Below are 22376 nucleotides of genomic sequence, written 5' to 3'. Positions count from 1 at the left end.
TGGCTCCGTGACACGGCTGCGTGGCCCGTCATCGGCGTCATCGTCGGCGCGTGCGCGCTTGCTGGCGGTGCATCAGTGCGCTACTTGACGAGCTGCCCGCACGTGCACTGGAGCAAGGAGAACCGCGGCAGCCCGATCCGCGACAACGTCAACGAGTCGAGCTGGAACTCGCACCGCAACCCGATCCGGCTCATGAGCGACAACCGCATCAACACGTTCCAGGAAAAGTCGCGCCAATAGACGTCTAGATATTACTACGTAAAACATTCAACATGATTACGAAGTCTGTTGCGCAAATAGATGTCTACATACTATTTACTGTAATTCGTCGAATCAATAGAGATGTCGATTGCATATGTTTGTTTCCGTGTAAATAACAAGGTCGATGAGAGAACCATTCGGCAACACTCAGTGTCCGCGATCGACTCGCTGAGCGTCAGGCGGTTAATGACCTTTGTAAGTATCTTGCCAGTCACTTCACTCTTGGCCACAAAGCGGCTGTACTAGTACTGATCAGCGATGTACTGGACCTTTTCGTTGAACTTTGACGACTTTTTTAAGTGCAGTTGGCCACTACGTCTTGAGGTTGCCGTCGCCGTCGTACTTGCGACCCGAGTGTTATGTCATTGAAGCCTATTCAGCACCAATGCAGAAGAGATTTATTGATAAACCTCAGAATCTGTTTATGTGAAACTGGAAATTCTCTTTGTGCTCGTCTCTGTCGGTGTTGCCATATTCACCCGTGGTAGGGTCGTCATAGAGCGCGTCGGCGCGACTCAGCAGTCGCCAAGTGATGGCGTCGACGTTGACATCGCTCGCGCCGTTGCAACCCGCGGCGAGAAGGGCATTAAAGGTCCTGCGGTCGCCGATTCGCAATGCGTGCTCAACGGCGGCGGCAGAATGCATCTTGGTCGTGTCGTGCAGCAACAACAAAGCCAAAATAGCGGGGTAGTCGCGATCACGGCGCGCGGCCGCCCAGTAAATGCCTCGGTACGTACCGCCTTCCGATCGATGCTCAAGGAGGAAGCGTACAATGGAGAGATGACCTGCGGCGGCGGCCCAGTCCACCGCGCGCGTCGTGCAGCCTTCGTCTCGGTGTTCGTGGAGGTAGCGCACGACGGCGTCAAAGCCGCGGTGCGCCGCTCGGTGCGCCGCTCGGTCCATCGCGTGCACCGTGCCACCCTCGGTGCGGTGCTCGGTGAGAAACTGAACGACGGGTAGATGCCCGCAACGGGCGGCCGCGTCCAGCGCGAGGGTCGTGCATCCTTCGTCTCGGTGTTCGTGGAGGTATCGGACAACGTCAAGCGCCCCGCGGAATGCAGCGCTGTCCATGGCCAGCGCCGTGCAGCCTTCCGTTCTGTTTCGATGTAAAAAATCGACGATCGTCACGCTGCTGTGGGCGGCGGCGGCGTCCAGGGCGGCTGTCGTGCATGGCGCGTGCCACACGTAATGCAATTCCTGGATGAGGTCCAGGTCGTTGTAGGCGGCGGCCATTTCAAACACGTCCGGCGAGAACGACGCGTTGCAGTGCTTTTGCAGAAAACGCACAATGTCTCTGTGTCCATTCTTGATGACTTGATCGAGGACGTGGGGGGAGCAGCCTTCGGTGCGGTGCTGCTGAAGTCACTGGACGACGTGGAAATGTCCATTGAGAGCGGCCTTGTCCATGGCTGCCGTCGTGCACAATAGTGCACCGCCGTCGTGGAGCAGCTTGAGGACCTCGAGATGACCGTACTCGGCGGCAATGTCCATTGCCGGACGGCTGCAGCCGTACTCGTGGATGTAGCCAAAGTCAGCGACAACGACGCTTTTCTCGCCGATGAGGTAGCGGAGGAGCTGCAGATGCCCGCCAATGATCGCAGCATGCGCGAGCGCGATCGGACACTCGAGGAATGGCGCGAGGACGTCGAGCCACAGGTTCTCCATCGGGGCTGCATCGGCCTCGCTGAGTTCAATGTCGGGTGTCCAGCTCGGGTGGGCCGGAAGTGCACAGTTCGTATTGCAGTATTGATGCTGACCCACGATGCACCAGTGGTTGGGGCTAGTAGCGTACGCCATCACGTTGCTGTACATGGCCTTGGACCGGATGCAAGCATAGGTGGCCTTGTCCAGGCAAGACCATTGTGGGAGACGCTCGAGTTGGCCGGGCCAATCGTTGCGAAAGGCGTCGGCCCAGATGCGCGCCACGGTAGCTTCGCGGTTGGCGGCGCGGAAGTCCAATTCGGCGTCGAGTGCGCCGTTGAGGTACTGTGTCAGCGGCTCCGCAAAGGCCAGGATCACCGGTTGCACATCGGCAATGCTCGTCCACATGGCTCAAGTCGAAATGACCGAGCAATCCGTTTTGATGGCGGTCGTTGGGTTGTCATGGCAACGACATTTGGGCCATTTGGGCTATTGTTTGGCATCTGATTGCAAAAGCGACCTGACCAAACTCCAGTCGAAACCCATGGATTATGGCGCCAACAACTATGTCCTCGTTTGACGACCTATACAATAGCCCCATACCCTAGCCTTGGGCGCTGAGAAAGGGCGCTAACTGTTTTCGATCGTGTCTCGCACGATGCCTTCCGCGCGGTTGACGTCGAGTTGCAAGTCGCGCAGAATCATCGCCACCTAGAGACGACCCGTGTGTTTCGTATGCCAACGTATGGACACGGTTGCACCTCGTCGTCGTGGTTGGGTTTGTCACCAAAAATGAGCAATTTTATGGCCTTGGCGATACCAACGAGCCCCTCTTTGGCCGTCGAATGGGCTGCATGCAGCCCCCGCAGTTGGGCATTGCGTCGCTTCTGGCGCGCTTCTTTTCGCTGCTTGGCGTCGAGCTCGGCCTCCTCCTTGCGCTGCCGGAGCCACGTCCGCGCCTAATGTGACGATGTCGCTTCCATCCTGCGCAAACAACGACCACCTTGTTGACGTCGTTTTGAGCCAGCATGAGCGCTTTATGAACCATGGGTTTGTCAAATCCCTAGTCGCAAAGATAGTAAAACTACAATCCAATCATGTCTTGCGAACCTCAATGAGGAGCTCGACCATTTCGGGGTCGGCGCCCTCGCATGCTTTGGCGAGACGCTGCGCTTCGATCCGGTTCTGGACGGATTGAACAACCGACTTGCTTGTCGCGAGCCCTTTCTTGTAGCTGGTCGTGACTACACAGCTTGTTTTGCACACAGAAACGAGCACAGAAGCGTGTACCGATGCGCTTGGCATGCCGTCGCGTGCGAAGCGCGGTTCGGAGCCCGCGGTGCTGCATCGATTTGGGGCATTGCTGGCTGTTTTCCGAGGCGTACCAAGTGTAAAACTCGTTGAAATCTAGGACACCGGCACCAATTATATCGTCAGGAGCCTCAAAAATACGGTACCAATGGCGCCACTTGCGTCTTTATCAATGCTCTCCATGATCGTACGCGCTTGATCCATCGTCACGGGCTCACAGAGGTTGTGGTTGAGTAAATGGTAGAGCTCGAGCACGTCAATTTGGCCGGATCTACCCAGATCGTCTAATATACTAATGGAATAATCAAGCACGCGTACCCGTCCGTATCGACCTCCCCGAACGCTTCGCGTGCTTGAGCAAAGAGCATTTCAACTTTGCGCGGATCGGCGAAATGCTCGCTGCCATCGGCCACATTGGTAAACGTGTACTTGCGGTCCGTTTCTTGCCACACTTGCTTCCAAATGGTATTGTCATGTTCGAACGTCACGCCGTCGTAGTAGTACTCGAAATTCAGTTGTCCGCGGTTCCAGCGCAACACAAACGTTGACGCAAACACCGCCATTTGATTGGCCAAGTCGATCTCGTGGACGTCTTGGAGGATCCACTTCATGCCGAATTCTACACAAGACAATACTCGTGGGCAGGCTTTGGCCGAGTTCATGTTGCTCTACCCGCGCTAAGAAAGCGATAGAAGACGGCCTTTTTGCTTTGAAAGTCGTCGAGAGGGTGCAATTGCGGTACGTCGGGAAACCCGGGCACCGTGCGGATGCGCTTTTTGCGCGCCGGAAAGACCGAAGTCTTCCACTTTCGGATTTTTCGTTGCAGATTGCGATAGTCTTTTTGTACGTGAAGCTTCTTGCGTCGAAGCGCATCGAGACGACCTAAAAAGCCGCAATTTGGGATGAAAACGCGAATAACTCATGAATAAAAATGAATAAAAGACAAATAAACACGAAAAACCAAGTTGGCGTACCGTCGAGCTTGTGGTCGACCGCGATTTCCGCCAGCCAAGCGCAAATTTCGCGCCACTCTATAAAGACAAGCTTGTCAAATAATAGGAACACGCAACTGTACCGAATCGGCCGTTGCCGTCTTGGTCGATGGCGCGCATGCCCATGGCAAGCTGCTTCTTGGTCAGCGGAATGCAGAGCTCGTTGCGCAAAAGCATAGCGAGCTCCCCGGCCCCGACGTAGCCTCCGTGGTCCGGGTCGTAGATTTCGAACGCGTCGAGCACAGGCTGTTCCAACTGCGCCATCGCATACGCCAGTGCAGCCGCGCGGTCGGCTTCTTTTTTGGTCGCCGCCTCGGTCGCAACACGCGCCGCCTCTCTTTGAGTGAACGACATCCAGTGTTGCGAGAGCATAATCTCGTGGGCTGTCTCGGTCAGAAGCAACGTTGCTCGCTTTTTCTCAAGTTTGCGGTGCATCACCGCACTCGTCTTGGCGGTCGTCTTGTGGGCGCGCTCGAATGTCTTCAAGAGCACACGCGCCCGCGTGTACACATGCGTCTGCGCACCCGACGCGATAGTGTGCGTCTTGTTGTGGCACTGTCCGCACAGACCTTTTTTACAGCTCTACATCACATTACGCCTCTTGATCTAGACCAAAGGTATCAATGCACCTTGCAGACTCGCTGCGGCCGGTCGACAAGGCAGTCGGCACACATTGGGTCGTTGGCGTGCATCGCGATAAAGTCGATCAGTTTACTTCGATGGCTGGCGCGATGGCCGCTGCTGTGGTACACGCCAAAGCATGCATCGCAGTACGGCTCGTTGCAGTCGATGCACTTGAGCACGCCAACCGCGCACTCGCACGTCAAGCACAGCGGCGCGTGGGGGTACTTATCAACGGTGGCATGTTTTTCATCCCTAGCACCAAATCGATCGTCGACAACTATGAAATGACAATACTGTACATGGCGCGACGAAACTGGCGTCGGCAATAATGCCGCCGAAGGGTGCGCTGAAACGCCACGATCGGCCTGCGGTACGCGGCCATGGACGCCACGACGCGCGCATACGCAGCGATTTGCTCTTTTCGCCGACGGTACCAACGCTGGAGCTTGGTGGCGTTCCGGCGCCGGCGCGCCCGCCGACGCTGAACAAACCAGAGTACGACGCGGACGATCGCGTCGCGGCGGCAGATTTGACGCCGGTAGTAGCGCCGAAGCCGCACGAGGAACCGGCGCCAATCGGCTTGGAGATCAATCGCTGTGCATTCGCGGCTAGTGGACAAGAGACGTCGTACCCATGCGTGGAGCTCCTGTGTCTGCAAGAGCGGGTGCGGGTAGTGCAGTTGGACGGCGGTAAATCGGCGCGTGATACGCCGCGCAGGATCGCGCTGCGCCGGCGTGTCGGGTCCACGCCCTTGCCAAAACACAAGCAGCCGCGGTAGCATCGCGTCCTCGAGCTGGTACTTGGATGCAATGCTTTTTCTAGACACGTGACGTATCGGGTGACTCGATACATTGAAACAATACTGCAACGTACGACGCGTCCCGCTGCGTGGCGTCGACGCAGCCAAACGCAATACGTTTGTTCTTATAGTACGAAGTCGCGACCGTCGCAAATGCATTGTACATGCGCGGCGACGGTGCTGTCCACGGCAAGTAGGCGAGAAGTAGCACCCACTCCTTGCTGCGCAATGCCGGAGTCACCAGCGCCTGGATCGCGTCTGGTTCCAACTGCGGAATGTCAGTGCCGAGCTCGATGCGCCGCGCCACCTAGTGAGCAAGTTACATACAATAAGATCTTGATATCTTGATGCTTGGATCGTGTGTTGTACCTTGTAGTCCTCTAAAGCGCGGGCTTGCGTAAAGCGGCGCCGACTGAGCTTGCCGCGCCAGAGACGCTGCACAAGCTTTGCAAAGTAGATGCGACGCTCGCCGGCGGTCTCGGCCCAGAGCTGAAACCACTCGGCAAAGGCTTTCGCAACGTGCGTGCGCTTGAAGAGACTCTGCGCTTTTGTATACAAAACGTGGTACGCGCGGGCTTCGTCTGTGTACACGAGCCAGTTGACGAGCGCGCGCCGCTGTCCGTGGACAGTGGCAAACGCATGGACCTTGGTGCGGAGCGCCATAGCGGTCTCTTGAACGCTGCGGAGCTGCCGCCACCGACGCACAATGTGGCGCGCGCGAAATCGATGGGCCCGCGCGACTTGGTCGTTGGTCAATAGCGTCCACGCCCGCGCCGTAACCCATTTCGAAAGGCCACGCTGCTGCCCGCGTCGGCGCCATTGCGCCGCAACTAGACAACATGTCATGTGCATAGTGTCCTCGCATACTCGTACGCGTACTAAAATGCAACATACCTGCCTGTTGCCGAGCGACGTACGTGAGCAGGGCGCGCAGATGCGAGCGTTGCGACGACGCCTCGCGCTGCCGTCGCGCAAGGCCTTGCACCAGATGATCCCAGATGTACACTGTGCGCCACTGGTCCAGCATGGCGGTCGATAGCCGAGCGTGGTACCGCGCCTCCATGGCCCGTATGTGGCGCATTTGAATCGTATGGAGGCGCCACGCGCGCACAAACATCACCTTGTACTGCAGCATCGAGACCCTTTCGTGAACAATGGCCGCAAGTCCGTGGTCGTACAAGCGCTACCCACGTGCGTCAATTCTCGACGTATCGAGTTCTCAACACACCTGGAAGGCTTTGGTCTGTCGCGAGAGCGACGCGTGGGACTGCGCAACGCGCTTCTTGAAGCGCATTTCGCGCTGCCGCACAAGCCCAATCTGCCACCGCCGCAGTGTTTTCTTGCGCAGCACTTTTTCAAAATGCCAGTTGGCGAGTTGCCGAAGCCGCGCCGACGACCGTAGCAAGTGGACGTGCTGGAGCGCGCGGGCAATGCCCTTCCACGCTAAAAAGGCTTTGTTAAAACGCGCGTGTCGCTTGCGCGCCCAGCGGGCCTAGCCACCACCATTTACAAGTCTCTAAATGACACGAGCGGTGTAGGGACATACCCGGACGCGACGACCGAGCTGACGTCGAAGAAACGCGTGGACGGGGCAGTTGAGCACGCTAAGGAGGTGGCACCACGCAATTCGTACGCGCTTGGCCACGTGACGGCCCACGTGGCCGCGGTAGACACGCTGAAGCGTCACCGCATTCCGCCCGCGCCATTTCTGCACTTGTTGCTCGAGCTGCGCCATCGCTTGCGTCCCCCGGCCGCGCAGTATGGTCGGCGAGACGACAAAGCCCGGTGGAAGCGACTGGACGAGCGCATTGAGCCGGGCGTCAATGAGCGGCTGCACGCGCCGTCGGGCGAGGTGGCCACGGCACATGCGTTGGATCGCGATCGCCGCGCGGCGTTGCGCTCGTTCGACGCGCCGGGCATCTCGGTAGGCGAACTTGCAAGATAGCCGTCCTTGCACCGCCCAGAGACCCTGCACGAGACGGCGCACGACTGTCGCAAGCTGTGTGGACCGAAAGACGTGCCACGTGCGCTAGTTGAATAAAAGAAATGCCCATATACCATGGACAATATAGGGTACCTGGATGCGAAATGTGGGAAAGTACCGGCGGCGCGCATGCAGCTTCGGGTAGGCACAGGTGTAGTTGGAGCGTGCAGTCGCGTGCCGCACACAGCGCTGGATGCAGTGGGCACTCACGATGCGTCGGCATGCGTTGGCGCCGGCGGTCGGAAGCAGCTGCTCGACAACATAGCTGGTGGCACACTGGGCGAGCGCAGCACGACGACCAAGCGCGATAACGCGGCCACGATGGCCGCGGTACACGCGCTGCAGCAGCGCACCCGCGCGACTCTGTTTTTGGCGTCGATACGCGCGGTAGAGGACTTGGTTGTGGTAAGCACGCTGGATTTGCAAGGCTGCCATGGACTCTTGTTTGGCGACTTGACGGCGACGAAACTCGCGCCGCGCGAGGAATCCTCGCACCAATCTAGGCAGCGGTTTGCGGCTGTCGACGGTAGCAATAGGTATTACCGCTGCGAGTGAATAGCGCTGTGTCGCTGGCAGGCTGCCAAATGGGCACAGTAGAGACGGTGGCGCAGCCGCCGCGCCATGGCTTGCCGCCACGCACACTGAATTCGAATCGCGTGAAAGGTATGAATGGCACGCGTCCGCGCTTTGGCTTCGGTCGCCCAAGCGGTTAGAATGTATCGAGAGCGGCGCTCGACGTTTGTCTGCAACAAGAACAAAATGCGCGCCAGACCTATTGGTATCGTTGGTGACATGCAATGCGCCCGCGTGAAACCTGCAAGTTGCTCGAGACGATGGCGCTTGAACGCATGCTCGCGGGTGCGGTGGGCGTCTGTAAATGTCTACGAGTTAGTAGCGTTGAGACTACGAATGCGTCCACGGTACTATCGCATTGATAAGAGAACCTGCCACATGCCAAAGGCGCGGCGCCGTGCGAGCTCAAAGTTGGCCGAGACGATGCGGACAACGGTCTCGGTGGCCATGCGCTTCGCAAAGTCCGTGTGTTTGGACGCCTTCAAAAACTGGATCGGGAGATTCTTGCCCACGCGATGCATGGAACTCTAGCCATTTCCCGCGTGAGCCATAGCGAATGCGGAGCGTCGTGTACGCGGAGGTGCTCGAGGTCGTCCTTCTCTGATTTGATTGCTGCCAAGGGCGCTTTGCCATACTTGAGCGCTAGCTTGGGACCGAGGCCGTACACTCTGCGCTTGGCGGCCAACGTGTGTGTCTCGATGCTCGGCGGTTGCTTCTTCCGCGCTGCGAGCTCAGCAAGGGTTGGAAACGACGGCGGTGGAGCATCGTCGTGCTCAAGCCGCTCTGGCCGCTTCCACGGGCCTTGCTGCGCTTTGATGAGCTTGGCAATACGCAGCTTGGACGACGGTAGCGCATGCGGTGTCGCGTCGCGCTCCCCCTACCTACACTGTAGAGATACCAATGAATTGGGTACATACGACGTCGTTGTCTTGAGCCGACGTGAGGCCTGCACAGTCAGCATATGCCACACAGATCTTAGCGCGTAGAGACGCACCCGCCGGAAGGTCTGAGAAGAACAGGCTCGGGTTGCGCGAGTACATCGCAGACCAGCGCAAATGGCGGCGTTTCCCGAAAGATCGGGTGTGCTCGAACTTGATTGGCTATATTCGTTCGACGAGGCGCGCTCGGATTGGCTGATGAAGCATGCTTTGCAGAGGGTCAAGTCCGACCTTGAGCTTCCGAAACCGGATGGGCGAAGACGAACCTCAAAGCTCCTGCGCAGTCAGAAACCACATACTTTTACTACCAATCCACGACACCTGCAAGAAGCGCGCCAACCGACGTCGGAGTAGCCAAACGAAGTGGCGCCGCACGAACCTTCTCGATCGAATCTGCGAAAAACCGCAAATTTCTTGATTTTACGGTCACCCAATGCAAAAAAGTGGCAGAATGACCACCCCATGTCGCTGCGTCGATCGCAAATGAAGGCGTCCGACCTTGACGTATGGGAGCGCTACACGAACAACGTTTCCACGGAATTGTGTCCCCGTTGGACGGTCGGCTGCGAACGAATATAGGAAACAATAAGTTCTTGTAGGCTTATTTGTTGCTTCCTGCGTCGCCAACGAGGTAGCTCGGGCTTGCTCCCCGCAGGCATACGAGACTCGACGCGACCTTCCTCAAGAGGCAGCCCCACCTGATCCGACACCTTCGTCCGACCATGGTGCCGGACAGTCGTTTGGGTGCGAGCAGGATGTGCCACTTGCGTCTCTATGTAAAATCCATCCGGTACTGGATATCCGGATGGCGTCGCGAGATTGCCCTTTGAGGTATTTTGCATTTCGCTCGCAACTCGACGGACGACGATGCTGGCCCGGTCTCTTGCCGCCATCTCCAAGCGCTCTTCGGTCGCGCGCCGCTGCTTCTCGGCCGAGGGCGGCCCGTACGAGCACCGCGCCGTGTCGGCCGAGACGCTCGCCACGCTGAAGGAGCTCTTTGGCGACCGCGTCTCGACCGCTGCCTCGGTGCGCGAGGTACGCTATATGCTCGCCCACGCGCGCCGCCTCACGCTGCCTCTTGTCATGTATAGCACCACGGTACGGACGAGTCGTACCACGCGCCGTGCCCGCCCGACGTTGTCGTTTACGCCGACAGCACCGAGGAGGTCTCGACGATCCTCAAGCTCTGCTCGGCGACCAAGACGCCGATCATTCCGTTTGGCGCTGGCTCGTCGCTCGAAGGCCACATCTCGGCGCTCCACGGCGGTATTGCGCTCGATTTGACCAACATGAAGTCGATTCTCTCGGTACGCACATCACGCATCACTTGGTGGAGCTAACGCGAGACGTCTGCAGGTCGAGCAAGAGAACATGAGCTGCCGCGTCCAGTGCGGCGTCACGCGCCTCCAGCTCGAGTCGGAGCTTCGCGCGACGGGCCTATTCTTCCCCGTGGACCCTGGTGCCGATGCGACCCTCGGTGGCATGGTCGCCACGAACGCGTCGGGCACGACGACCGTCCGGTACGAAGAGCAACTCGTGTCGTAGTCGCATCGCTTACCTTCGTATATTAGCTACGGCAACATGAAGTCGAACGTCCTCGGGCTCACGGCAGTCATGGCCGACGGCCGCATCATCCGCACCGGCTCCAAGTACAACGCTCAATGCATTGCGTGTCGATACTGACGCGCTGTTTTCGCTAGGGCGCGCAAGTCGTCGGCGGGCTATGACCTCACACGCCTCTTGATCGGCTCGGAAGGCACGCTGGCGGTCGTAACCGAAGTCGAGCTGCGCCTCCAGGGTGTCCCGGAAGCGCACAAGATTGCGGTCTGCAGCTTCCCGACGATCCAAGACGCGGTCGACACGTGCACCGTCATCATGCAGATGGGCATTCCGGTCTCGCGCATGGAGCTCATGGACCACAAGGCGATCGAGGCCACCAACAAGTACTCGAAACTCAACAACATTGTGTCGCCGTGCCTCGTGATTGAGCTCAACGGGACGCCGGAAGAAATTGCGCACCACACGGGCACGGTCCAAGCGCTCGCGGAAGACTACTCAGTGCAGCGCATGAGCTGGGCCGAGACCGAAGAAGACCGCAAGGAGCTCCTCAAGGCCCGCCACTCGGCGTGGTATGCCACCATGGTACACACCCTTCTTCGTTTCTTGTTGCAGGTCTCATATGCAATGCTAGAACTTGGTGCCGGGCAGTCGCGCGCTCTCGACCGATGTGTGTGTGCCGCTGAGCAACCTCACGCAGGTGATTGGCGACACGCAGGCCGACTTGGAGGCCTCGGGGCTCGTTGGCACGATCGTCGGCCACGTTGGCGACGGCAACTTCCACGTCATGCTGCCCTTCTTGCACGAAGACGAACCCAAGGTGCGCGAGTTCAGCGACCGATTGGTCGAGCGGGCGCTGGCGGCCGAAGGCACGTGCACGGGTGAGCACGGCATTGGGTCGGGCAAGATTAAGTACCTCCGCATGGAGCACGGCGACAGCGTCGATGTGATGCAGACCATCAAGCACGCGCTCGACCCGCACAACATTCTCAACCCGAGCAAGCTGTTCTAAGTAGAAAATAGTATTTTTTGTTGCAACTCGACGGAAGGTTTTGTGCCCAACCTACTAGCAGTTAGTAAGCGGCTCTCGTCCACACCACATTGCTACCGGTATCTTTTCCAAAGCAAGGCGAGACTAGGAAGTTTAAGATAGCGATCTTGTGCGGTCGCGCCTAAAGTGCAAAGTGGCAGTCGGTTTCATATCTCTGAATCGGCCTCAACCGTCTCGAATTTCAATGCTCGTGGTAGCATCCTAGTTTTCTTATCGGCTTATAGTACACGTAGTGTTGCAATGTAAGCTTGGGCTCACTAGCGGAAGTACTGGTTCGAACCGAGCCCGCCATAGCTGGCTCCAGCGCCGTAACCCTGGCCTTCACCGTACGTGTTGCCGCCATCGTACCCTTGTCCTTCACCGTACGTGTTGCCACCGCCGTTCGTGTTGCCGACACCGTAGCCGCGGTTGTAGCGCTGGCCGTAGCTGGCACCGCCCTTGCCGCCGCCGTACGTGTTGCCGATGCCATAGCCTGCACCATAGCTGGCAGCGCCGCCATAGCCGCGGCCGCCCAAACCACCGCCGCCATAGTTGGACGCGCCGTAGCCCTGGCCGTAACCCTGGCCATACCCGCCACGCAAGCCGTACTTGTTGCCGCCACCACCGTTGTAGCTCGTCTGGGGGCTGTATTCGCTGGCTTCTTGGCCGTACCCATCTTGAACATCGACCGAAGCAGTCGTCATGGCGCTCAAGACCATCGTCGCGAGCATCGTGCGGAGGAGGGAGTTCATCGTTGTCTTGGGAAGTCGGAGAGGGCAAAAGGCAAAGTGAGGATGTGATGCAGACTTGGGGAGGTCTGGTGAGGTGAGGTGCGGTTTATGACCCTTTTTGCCGGTCCTGGGTGTTGGCTGCGGGTCTTGTATTTTCTTTAGGCTTGTGTTTGGGGTCGGTTTGTCTATTTTGGGCTTGTGTTTTCGCGCGCTTGTTCTTTTTCGTGGTTTTCATGCTCTTTCTGTGTTTTCCGCTGTTGTGGGCGCGTTTGCATCACATCCTCACTTTGCCTTTTGCCTTCTCCGACTTCCCAAGACAACGATGAACTCCCTCCTCCGCACGATGCTCGCGACGATGGTCTTGAGCGCTATGGCGACTGCTTCGGTCGATGTTCAAGATGGGTACGGCCAGGAAGCCAGCGAATACAGCCCCCAGATGAGCTACAACGGTGGTGGCGGCAACAAGTACGGCTTGCGTGGCGGGTATGGCCAGGGTTACGGCCAGGGCTACGGCGCGTCCAACTATGGCGGCGGTGGTTTGGGCGGCCGCGGCTATGGCGGCGCTGCCAGCTATGGTGCAGGCTATGGCATCGGCAACACGTACGGCGGCGGCAAGGGCGGTGCCAGCTACGGCCAGCGCTACAACCGCGGCTACGGTGTCGGCAACACGAACGGCGGTGGCAACACGTACGGTGAAGGACAAGGGTACGATGGCGGCAACACGTACGGTGAAGGCCAGGGTTACGGCGCTGGAGCCAGCTATGGCGGGCTCGGTTCGAACCAGTACTTCCGCTAGTGAGCCCAAGCTTACATTGTAACACTACGTGTACTATAAGCCGATAAGAAATTGAATAGCAACAAATGTACTATTTCCCATCGGAAAGACAGTTTCCATGTAGGAACAGCACAAATGGTACAGGTAGTGTAAGATTTACTGTTGACAATTGGACATGATGGTTCATAATGAAACAGACGGCTGCCGGCGCACCACCAGACTGCACCAGACTTGCCTTCGAAAGTAGTCCCGCAAAATACCGATAAATACCGGTCCTGCTAACCAATATATCGTGTATTCGGTTAGGAAAGGAGTTAAACGGTAAATGCCAGCTAATCAAATCGCTTGTTTGGATTGGACCAATTGATTGCCCAATTCTAATGTCCCGACCCCGGCGCAAATTGCGCAATCGATTGCGCTCTTCGTTCCGGAGCAGTGGACGTTGAAGTTGCTACAAGCAGCGCTTCCAGCCACATCACCAGCGATGACCGAGCTCGTCCTGCTCACGAAGCCCGGCGTCGACGTTGCACGAACGAACACTCTGCAGCGGCCTGCCACGTCACCTATCTCAACCCAAATTTGAAGGTTCCCCGACCGGGGCGGTGGACAGGCACGGTTGGATATAACGAAATGCTGACAATACTTTTTAGTGAAGTTAGATACACAAAGGTCCAATCGCTTACTCCCAGAGGTAGCACTTCTTGGTCGGGTTCATGGCCGAATTGACAGGGCAGTTGAACGCCGCGGCGAACGCGTCGTTGTTCTGGACGGCGCCGTAGATGCGGAAGTTACCCGGCGGGTGGACATCCTTGAGCATACGCTGAATGTACGCGTCCGTGTTCTTGGAGCACCAGCCCTGCGCGAACGAGAGGAAGAAGACCTTGTCGCCGACCTCCTTGGTGAACGCGGACGGGTTGGTCTGCGTGTACGTCTGGTACGCGCGGAAGGCCGTCTTGAGGCCACCGTTGTCCGCGATCGTCTCGCCGAGCGTCAGGCGGCCGTTGACCTTGCCGAGGGTCTGGCCCGTCACTTCACTCTTGGCCACAAAGCCGCTGTACTGGTCAGCGATGCACTTGGCCTTCTCGTTGAACTTGAGCGCGGTCTCGTCGGTCCACCACGGCTTGAGGTTGCCGTCGCCGTCAAAGTTGCGGCCCGAGTTGTCGAAACCGTGCGTGATCTCGTGGCCAATGACCATGCCGATCGCGCCAAAGTTCTGCGCCGGGTCCGACTTGCCCGAGAAGAAGGGCGTCTGGAGGATCGCGGCCGGGAACGTGATCGAGTTAAGGCGGGGGCTGTACCACGCGTTGACTTCGGACGCGGGCGAGCTCCACTTCTTGCGGTCGACCGGCGTGCCAATCATCTTGAGGTTGGCCTCCGTGTCGAACGTGTTGATCTTGTTGCGGTTGCCGACATAGTCCTTGGCGTCGAGCGAGATGCCAGGGTACATCTGCGGGTTCTCAGGCGCCCCGATCAAGTGCACAAACTTGGAGAGCTTCGTGATACCGTTCTTGCGCGTCTCGTCGTCAAGCCACGTCGCGTTCTGGATGCCGATCTTGTACGAGGCTTCGAGGGCCAGCACCATTTCGTCGGCGCGCTTGGCAGCCGTCGCGTCGAACATAGCCTTGACGTAGTGGTCACCGACGATCTCACCGAGCGCCGTCTGCACGTCCGCCGAGCAGCGGGCCTCGCGCGTCGGCTCGGCCTTCTGGCCGTTGATGACTTTGCCAAAGAGGTTCCAGTTGGCGGTCGCGAGGGCCGGCGTGAGCGACGTCGAGAACGTGTTGAGGAGCTTGTACTCGGCGATCGTCTGGAGGTCCGTGAGCGAGAGACCGGCCACGAGCTTCTCGACGCGGTCAAAGAAACCGAGGTCCTGCAAGATGATCTTGTTGCTCGTGTCGAGGCAGCCGTTGTGGATGTTGAAGCCGTACTCCTCGAGCTGGATGCCGACCGTAAGCGGGTACTTGGTCGCCGCCTCGGCGTAGCTCATGGCGTTGTAGTTGGCCGTGACGGCCTCCATGGCCTCGAGCTTGGAGAGCTGGACACCGGCAAACTGGCGCTCAAAGTCCATGATGACCTTGGCCGCGGCCTTGGCGTCACCCGCCGACTTGCCGCCGCCGAGCGTGAAGAGCGACACAATGTACTGCTCGAAGAGCGGCTGAAGGAAGCCCCAGATGCTCGCGTCCGTGTAGTAGTCGATCTCTTCAAACGTAAGCGGCGCCTGGAACGAATAGAGCACGTTGGTCGTCGCATCCATCTTGTCGGGGTACACAGCGGGCTGCGTGAACGCCGGCACGTTCTTCTTACTGAGCTTGGCGACCGTGTGGAGGATCTCGGTCGTCGAGTTGGCCGAGCGAATCGCCTTGAGGTCGTCAGCGATCGGCGTCACACCGAGAGCCGTCAGCGACGCTTCGTCCTTGCACGAGTTGTAGTACTCGGAGAGCTTGGGGTGGCCGGCCGCGAGGATCTGCTTGATCACGACGTCGTTCTTGGCCGCAATGACACTGAACGACGTGTCGGTCGTCGAGCGGTCCGCAGGAATGACGGCGCTCTTGATCCAGCCACCGCACGCGTACTTATAAAAGTCCGTGCACGGGTCGACCGTCGGGTCCATGAGGTCAGCGACCTCCTTGGGGAAGTCGGTGACCGAGCCTGCGAGCGCGGTTGCCGCCAAAGCGCCGAGGGTAACGATGATCTTGACCATAGTACTAGTAGTAGTAGCTGGCAAAAGCGAGAATGAGTCGAGTGTCGAGCGCGGCGCCGGCAACGACAAGGTTGTTACTGCGCAAGGTGAAAACAGATGGCACCCAACTCAGAAATCATGACCAACTCTAGTCAGACAGATGGCAGGGTTTCAAGAGCTCGACGTTTGCACAAGCACGTGGGTTCAACGGGTAGTTAGGTACGACAACTGTGCGAGCGCAGAAGGACGGACGGCGCCACACCAGCGTGCACGCCAAGGGGATCGGTTCAAGCCAAGATTCAAGTGCATGGAGCGGCTCGATTGCTCGATCACTGCGTTTCCACCCAGGTGCTGACACGCGACGCCCCGATAGGCACGCGCTTAGCACGCGTTTTGATGTCGAATCGCCAAACAATCGACGCGCCGTCAAGAGCCGCGATTGATTGGGTAGGTTTCACACCCACGAAACGAAGGATAGGTCGTCGTTGAGACCGGGCGACGTTAGATTCAAGCTTATTCTAGTGCAGCTCCGGCAGGCTGCGCTGTGACGCAGGTGACGTCGGGTAGAGGTCGACGATACATATTGGCTGCGTTGAGACGGCCGCTAGCCCCGCCTCAAGGCTCCCACCATTTTCAGATTATAAATGGCATTTCGAGTGGTAAACCTGCGACCAAGTTTCTCAGTTGCGAGAGGTCTTTCTGATCAAGAAACGAAACCGCCTTGGATTAGGCACGGTTGGAATTGTGCTCACACAGAAACGGTCGTCTGATAATACCTTCATTGGATGGCCACTCAGATTCTGGAAACACCATGTGTGTCGTGTGCCCTTTCTAGCCCCACACCGAAAAATGTACTGGGTGCATTATGGGGATCAGAACAGCTATCAGAACGTAGTCGCTTCAATCGTGCAAACTCATTTGTCAAATGGTCTCCCGTGAAATTAGACTCACTTCGCGGCCATAATTATGCGTGCGTCCTGTTGCTGATTAGCTTTTGTCTTGTGTTGTGCAAGTTATTGGGACCACGCGGGAGAATGCGATGGAGGCCCTTTTCTTGCGGCTTGCACGTTATCAGATTATGAAAAAACCGTCCTTGAGACGGACCATCTGGTGGGTGACATGTCGGGGATGCTCTGATGAACGTCTTTGCTAGCATACAAAGTTTAAATGGTCGTTGTCCCAACTGAAACTGATAACTTGGTAATGGGATTACACACGACAAGACTCAGTTTAAGCTCTGCCATCGATGTTGAACGACGCTTCACGCCCAACAAGCTGCCCCGCACAGTGCCATGGCACAGTGTGGTAGCTAATGTTAGCGAAGTGGACACACCCATCGCACTCGTTTTGTATTACTAGTAGTATTTTCGCTGTACGTCATTCCACTCGCGATGGTACGGCCAAACCACGCACACGAACATGTTTTCCTCTTGTCCGAAGAAAAAGAATTTACGTCCAAAGCTTTGGAAGGTTAAAAAGTCATTCAAAAAATGTAATATGGTGCCTTTGACACCACGAAACCCTGCGTTTCTGCAGCTTCTGTGGTTTTCCACCTTCCCTCGACGCCGACGACGACAAGGCTGCATCGCAGCCGCCCAATCACCTCACGCATGGGTCAACCGCCATGAGCAGTATATGTATAAGATCAGCAACAGCATCAATTCTATAGTCCTAGTGCATTCGACATACTCAGGATTTGTCCAACGCCTTTTGCACTTGGCCACGAGGCAAACCCTTGACGCAGAGTGCACTGTGCTTGATGGCTGAAATCAATTGGCCATTGACATCACAAATACGCAAGGAGGAGCCATCTCATTCATCTAGCAAGACCGGGCTACTTGGGCAACAACCGTGTTGGTGCTCGCCATGGTGGGCGAGGCGGGTTAGCCTTTAACTGATAAATTTACTATATATTCGTGGATGGCTCGAGCTCGCTTACTCAGCGCCTGGATCTTGTAACGTGTGTGTGCTTCCAAATCTTGGTCTTCTAGAACGCTCGGCCTTGCGCGGAAAACCTCTTCCACTTCTTGGAAACGGCACTAGCCGTAGGCTGGAAACGAGAGACCCAGGAAAAACATTTATATATATATATGAACGTGTACCGCGTGATCTCTCTTATCTCTCTTATCTTTTAAGTGAATGCCGATTTCGGCTGCCCCCCTCCTCGGCGGGCCAAGGTCGGACTGATTAGGAAAACGCGCCCCACCAATCGCCTGCGATCTTGCGAGCGAAGCGAGCCACCGTTCTCGGTACGGCCAGCTATCTTGCGCGCAGCGCCCTTGCATGCGCCTCCGTATCGTCTCCGTAACGCTTCCTGTGGGTGTTCTCCTTGGCATGTTGTTTTCCGGACATTAGCGGATACGTGGCCGTCGATGGGTCATAGTGAAATCAATATTGCCACGCCCTGGACTCGAGTCGTGTCGCCAGTTTGGGCTCATAAAAACGCAACCGCGTCACTCTGCCCATTTGGGCCTTGCTTTATCCGTATTTATGATGTGTGAGAGGTACCTACATGCGTTTTTAGAGGTCTATTCGGAGCACATCCTTCTCGAGCTGCGTGGTTTTAGCCGAAACGGATGATGAATCTTGCTCTCCTTCGCGGTGACGTTGTCTTTTGAGTTAATAAATGAGAGTTATAATGATGCGATGCTTGCTTTTGCCTCTGATTGCCCATACTTGGCATATTTTTCCCAACAATGCGTCCTCAGAGACGATCGATTCGTGCATCTTCGAGTATAATGCTTCTAGCCATGACTGAGGTGGTGGATCTCTCTTTGCGATCCAGCATGTGATTGGCTGGACGAACACTCTTCAATTTTCTGTGGGCACGGCCAGCTCATTTTGGAATTCGCTGCTTCCGGTCTCGCTCTGCATACACCACCTGCCGTGTCGTGGCGCTGCTCCTTCTGTCGCGGTGATGCATGGGCCGCCTCTCCTGTGTACATGTGTGCATTTCGTTTGCGCGAGAGCCCTATTCATATCTACCCGAGAGCCCTACTCAACGGCCTTGCAACATCAGCTTGGCGTTATCACAAGCATTTAGATCTACTGCATCGCTGTCTCCGCCCTTTGTCTGAACACCCGCTTCTCCGCGACGCATGTTGGGTTTGAATCTCGACGCACCACTTCATTGCATCACTTTTCTACTTTATTTGATGAAGGCAACAAAATGCGCCAACAACCAAAAGTAGACACTAACGTTAGCACCAGCATTCATCTCAACTACGGTGCCCGAGTAACGAGTTGGCCGAAAGAAGATCTCACAACTAAAGCTATATAGTAGGAATCGCACCAGGGCAACACTCTTGGCGGGATCGCACATGGCAGGTGTGCCTACGAACAGGAACCCTAGATCTGTGTCTCTTCGGCACACAGCACAATACACGACGTCACAATGCTTCGTCTTTCATTCTGCGTACCAACGCGGGCGGTGTGCTATGCTGTAACTGGGAATGACCGACCCGAGTCTACCCGGTACACATCGTGCTAAAATTAAATGGATGATGCAGTAAAGCTGCTCTTCTCGAAATGGTCCGTCGTCCCAAACAACTCCAAATGGACGCCACCAACTCGCTTATCGACATGAATTGCAACCGGTGTCTACAGAAACGCTTGCTGCAGTCGATTGAAACGGAGGCTTTTCGAATTCGACTGCTGATCGCACCTTGGCAGTGGTGCGATATAGATAGATAGATAGATAGATAGATAGATAGATAGATAGATAGAGAGTTCACGCCAATACGCACAGGTAGCTGCTGAGTGGCACTGTGCCACGAGAACGCACACCATTGCATAGTGATTTCTTTTAGTTAGTGCCTCATAGAGACAAAACAATACGTCACTGTAATATGTGGAGATGATTCAATGGGGCCACTCAAGTCCGTGTCGCCATATAAAGCTACGTTGCCTGCCATCTCGGCCTTGCCGAATGATCGTGGTGGCGGGACGTCTACGGCACACAACAGGAGTCCATAGACTGACCCTTGCACCACTCGCCTGGCATATCTAAGCAACGAGTACAACAACCTGCACATCTCATTGCTACATTGGTTATGACTCAATGCGCCAAGGCAAAAAATGGCCACACATGGCTTCAGACGCTGCGTGGTCTTAGGCCACGCAGGCAGTCCGCAATAAATCTGATCGCAACGTATCCAAGAGAAGGTATATAAGATAACTGACCTTGCACCAAACCAAAGACAAATCAGCCACAAACTCCGAACGATAAATGGGCTCACCCTAGTTGACCCTTGAATGTCGCCGATAGCGACGACACGCAAACGGCGAAAACTTCTGGACGCGCCGCGGCGAAGCGTCATCGATGGCACCACTTGATCGATGGCAGGCTCTACCAGGTACGATAGTCTTGGGCCCTAGGATCACCGCGACCACAATACGGCGGTTCTCCTATGGTTTGCGGTGCCGCATATCATTCGTGACATGCAACTGTTTCAGACTCGCCTCTCATTGGCGGATCGCATGGCATCGGATGTGTGTCAGGCTGCCACGTACCCCGACCATCACGCCAATGGTGCCTCCGGTCTGGAGGGGTCGAAGGCATTGACCACGAGGCGCCCGCGATTGAATTACAACGACAATAGTGCTCACTAAAGCTGTAACACTGAACAAAAGATTCTGAAGCTGACGCTTCTCTTGTTGACTACAGTCGGTTTAGCCAATTGAGATGGAGGGTGTCATCGTCGCTGGCATGGTTGCGCCCGAAGCATCACGACATCGTCAAAGGCGCTTTGTGCGTCACTTAAGGCCCCACTACCGTCGAAATAGCGCTGTGGGCCGTACGGGGCGGGGTATACGACGGCCCGCGACTGGAGATGGATCATGTCGTCATTGCAGCGCGCCGGGCTCGCGTTGGCGTAGTAGGGGCCCCCACCGGGCCGATGCGAACCAGACGACGCAATCGACGACGTATTGCTGCTTTCAAATTGCGTGGCCGTGGCCGCGCGGGGAGGGTCGTACGCCGGGCTCGCATGGTATGCGGAGCACGGGCACGGCGACATGTGCACGGACGGCTCCCGGTGCGCATCCGTTGTCGGAGACGCAGTCTTGTGTCGGCGTCGGTACACGAGGAGGCAGCCAACGGCGAGAACGAGGACAACGATGGCGGCGATGAGGCCAATGACAGCCTCGGTGGACAATACGATGTCGTCAGCTTGTGGCACCGGCGCCGGTGCCGTCGTTAACAGCCGCGTCGTCGGTGTCGGCACTGGGGAGCATCGAGTGCCTCGTTCGCAAACGCCGTCGGTGGTTGTGTTGGCGCAGACAATAATGTCCGAGTTAGGAAGCGCGTAGAGGCAAGAGGGGCAGATCTCGGTGTCGCGGTCGCAGAGTATGGTGTCTTCAGTGATGCAGCGGGCGGCCACGCACACGGAGGCGAGCGTGTCGTTGGTGTTGTCAGCGACTAAGAAGTGCGTCTCACTGACGAGGATGGACGTCGCCAGAGTATGTACCGTGTTGATCCATGTCGAAATCCATATCTGACGTCGGCTCGCGCAGATCAATGCCAGAGTAAACCTCCTTGTCTCGGAGCTAAAAGCGAGCTCGACGTAGTATTGGATGCAACTCTTAACCTGTAGTCATCGGTGTGAGGTGTGGCTCACGAGCGGCCTGTTCCAGGTGCCGGGTTGTCGTGACTAACGTACAGAGCCGAGAGATGCGTTTGATTCGCCGGGCCGATGTGGCAAAGCCATTCACCTAGGTCCATGAACGATGACGCAGGCGCGATCGTTCGATGGAGCAGCAAAGAGGCTGCCACAAGACAATACAAGACGCAACGTTTTTATGACGACGCCCACGTTTGCCGCGTTTACCGCAAGGATAGGTGGGTTTTACGTTTAACGCGTTTGCGTTTATTGCTGTCGACCCAAATGCTGTGCTGGACAGCGACGGAGGTCGCACGGCAAGCGCCTTGTACCCAGCATGCAAAGAATAGAATACGCAGATGCGATTGCCTGTCCCGTTGCGATCGTGCGTAGCAGCATCATACCGGTATCAACTACGCTCGACTCAGCAGCAGAGGTGCGAGCCTGGTCGACAGTGCATACAGTATAGCCATGAAAGGCAAGCACACATGCAGCACATGCGGCTGGTAGCTTTGAATGGCACCTTGGGAAGGCGCGCGTTAACAGAGTACGTTTGCAGTTTTTGCTACCTAGCGGCCTCGACATCGCCCCAACCTCGGCTGCACGACGCTTCCCGTCCGCAACGCTACCCAGTGCACCGGTGTTGATCATTGACATCCCTAATGACAGTGATCGCGTTGGGCTTCAGCAGCCGTGTAGCTTGGCCACTTACTTGTGTGCAGCTTGGCCCAACCTCGGTCCTCGGTCATGATGGGTCGCTGAATCTGCTGATTGCCATGCGAATCAACCTGAAGCTCGGCAATATCCGGATTTTGTTATACGGATGCCGCGGGCAACGGCGATTGCTCTCGCTACAGAGCTCCACCGATGACGCAATATA

At 56.9% G+C, this 22376-nt stretch overlaps 7 protein-coding genes across 8 annotated transcripts; 2 read left to right on the top strand and 5 right to left on the bottom strand.

Annotated features, from left to right (window-relative positions):
* Nucleotides 1-672: 672 nt before the first annotated feature.
* Nucleotides 673-2310, bottom strand: SDRG_14206 (hypothetical protein; the record flags this gene model as incomplete). The annotated part of the gene is made up of 2 exons (XM_008620318.1): nt 673-1555; nt 1628-2310. 2 exons carry the CDS (start codon nt 2308-2310, stop codon nt 673-675), a joined length of 1566 nt encoding a protein of 521 aa, XP_008618540.1.
* A 110-nt stretch (nt 2311-2420) lies between these two features.
* SDRG_14205 lies at nt 2421-9253 on the bottom strand. Of its 2 annotated transcripts, XM_008620316.1 has the most exons (24): nt 9180-9253; nt 9103-9131; nt 8760-9062; nt 8557-8712; nt 8427-8493; nt 8156-8384; nt 7706-8111; nt 7175-7657; nt 6857-7120; nt 6523-6811; nt 5998-6458; nt 5703-5935; nt 5129-5647; nt 4835-5081; nt 4289-4787; nt 4188-4244; nt 3886-4095; nt 3532-3832; nt 3360-3484; nt 3193-3309; nt 3013-3146; nt 2906-2965; nt 2664-2861; nt 2421-2613 (listed from the first exon to the last, which is right to left on the bottom strand). In XM_008620316.1, exons 1-24 carry the CDS (start codon nt 9223-9225, stop codon nt 2533-2535), a joined length of 5514 nt encoding a protein of 1837 aa, XP_008618538.1. In that variant the 5' UTR covers nt 9226-9253; the 3' UTR covers nt 2421-2532. The 2 variants fall into 2 exon arrangements, with proteins under 2 accessions (XP_008618538.1, XP_008618539.1); XM_008620317.1 differs by having other exon boundaries at nt 8760-9253.
* A 642-nt stretch (nt 9254-9895) lies between these two features.
* Nucleotides 9896-11723, top strand: SDRG_14204 (D-lactate dehydrogenase (cytochrome)). The gene is made up of 6 exons (XM_008620315.1): nt 9896-10158; nt 10215-10430; nt 10480-10643; nt 10695-10772; nt 10824-11265; nt 11315-11723. Exons 1-6 carry the CDS (start codon nt 9991-9993, stop codon nt 11690-11692), a joined length of 1446 nt encoding a protein of 481 aa, XP_008618537.1. The 5' UTR covers nt 9896-9990; the 3' UTR covers nt 11693-11723.
* A 265-nt stretch (nt 11724-11988) lies between these two features.
* SDRG_14203 (hypothetical protein) lies at nt 11989-12486 on the bottom strand (the record flags this gene model as incomplete). Its single annotated transcript, XM_008620314.1, has 1 exon — nt 11989-12486. The coding sequence occupies exon 1, from the start codon at nt 12460-12462 to the stop codon at nt 11989-11991; it is 474 nt and encodes a 157-aa protein (XP_008618536.1). The 5' UTR covers nt 12463-12486.
* Nucleotides 12487-12763: 277 nt separating this feature from the next.
* Nucleotides 12764-13237, top strand: SDRG_14202 (hypothetical protein; the record flags this gene model as incomplete). The annotated part of the gene is made up of 1 exon (XM_008620313.1): nt 12764-13237. The coding sequence occupies one exon, from the start codon at nt 12764-12766 to the stop codon at nt 13235-13237; it is 474 nt and encodes a 157-aa protein (XP_008618535.1).
* A 595-nt stretch (nt 13238-13832) lies between these two features.
* On the bottom strand, nt 13833-15981 carry SDRG_14201 (hypothetical protein). The gene has a single exon (XM_008620312.1). The coding sequence runs from the start codon at nt 15915-15917 to the stop codon at nt 13896-13898; it is 2022 nt and encodes a 673-aa protein (XP_008618534.1). The 5' UTR covers nt 15918-15981; the 3' UTR covers nt 13833-13895.
* Nucleotides 15982-20471: 4490 nt separating this feature from the next.
* Nucleotides 20472-21671, bottom strand: SDRG_14200 (hypothetical protein). The gene is made up of 2 exons (XM_008620311.1): nt 21365-21671; nt 20472-21315 (listed from the first exon to the last, which is right to left on the bottom strand). Exons 1-2 carry the CDS (start codon nt 21387-21389, stop codon nt 20591-20593), a joined length of 750 nt encoding a protein of 249 aa, XP_008618533.1. The 5' UTR covers nt 21390-21671; the 3' UTR covers nt 20472-20590.
* Nucleotides 21672-22376: the final 705 nt, after the last annotated feature.

This window comes from Saprolegnia diclina, assembly GCF_000281045.1.
Source record: "Saprolegnia diclina VS20 unplaced genomic scaffold supercont1.68, whole genome shotgun sequence".
Classification (NCBI taxonomy): Eukaryota; Oomycota; class Saprolegniomycetes; order Saprolegniales; family Saprolegniaceae; genus Saprolegnia; species Saprolegnia diclina.
Note: the sequence above shows the minus strand (reverse complement) of the source record. Positions and strands in the feature narration are given on the sequence as shown.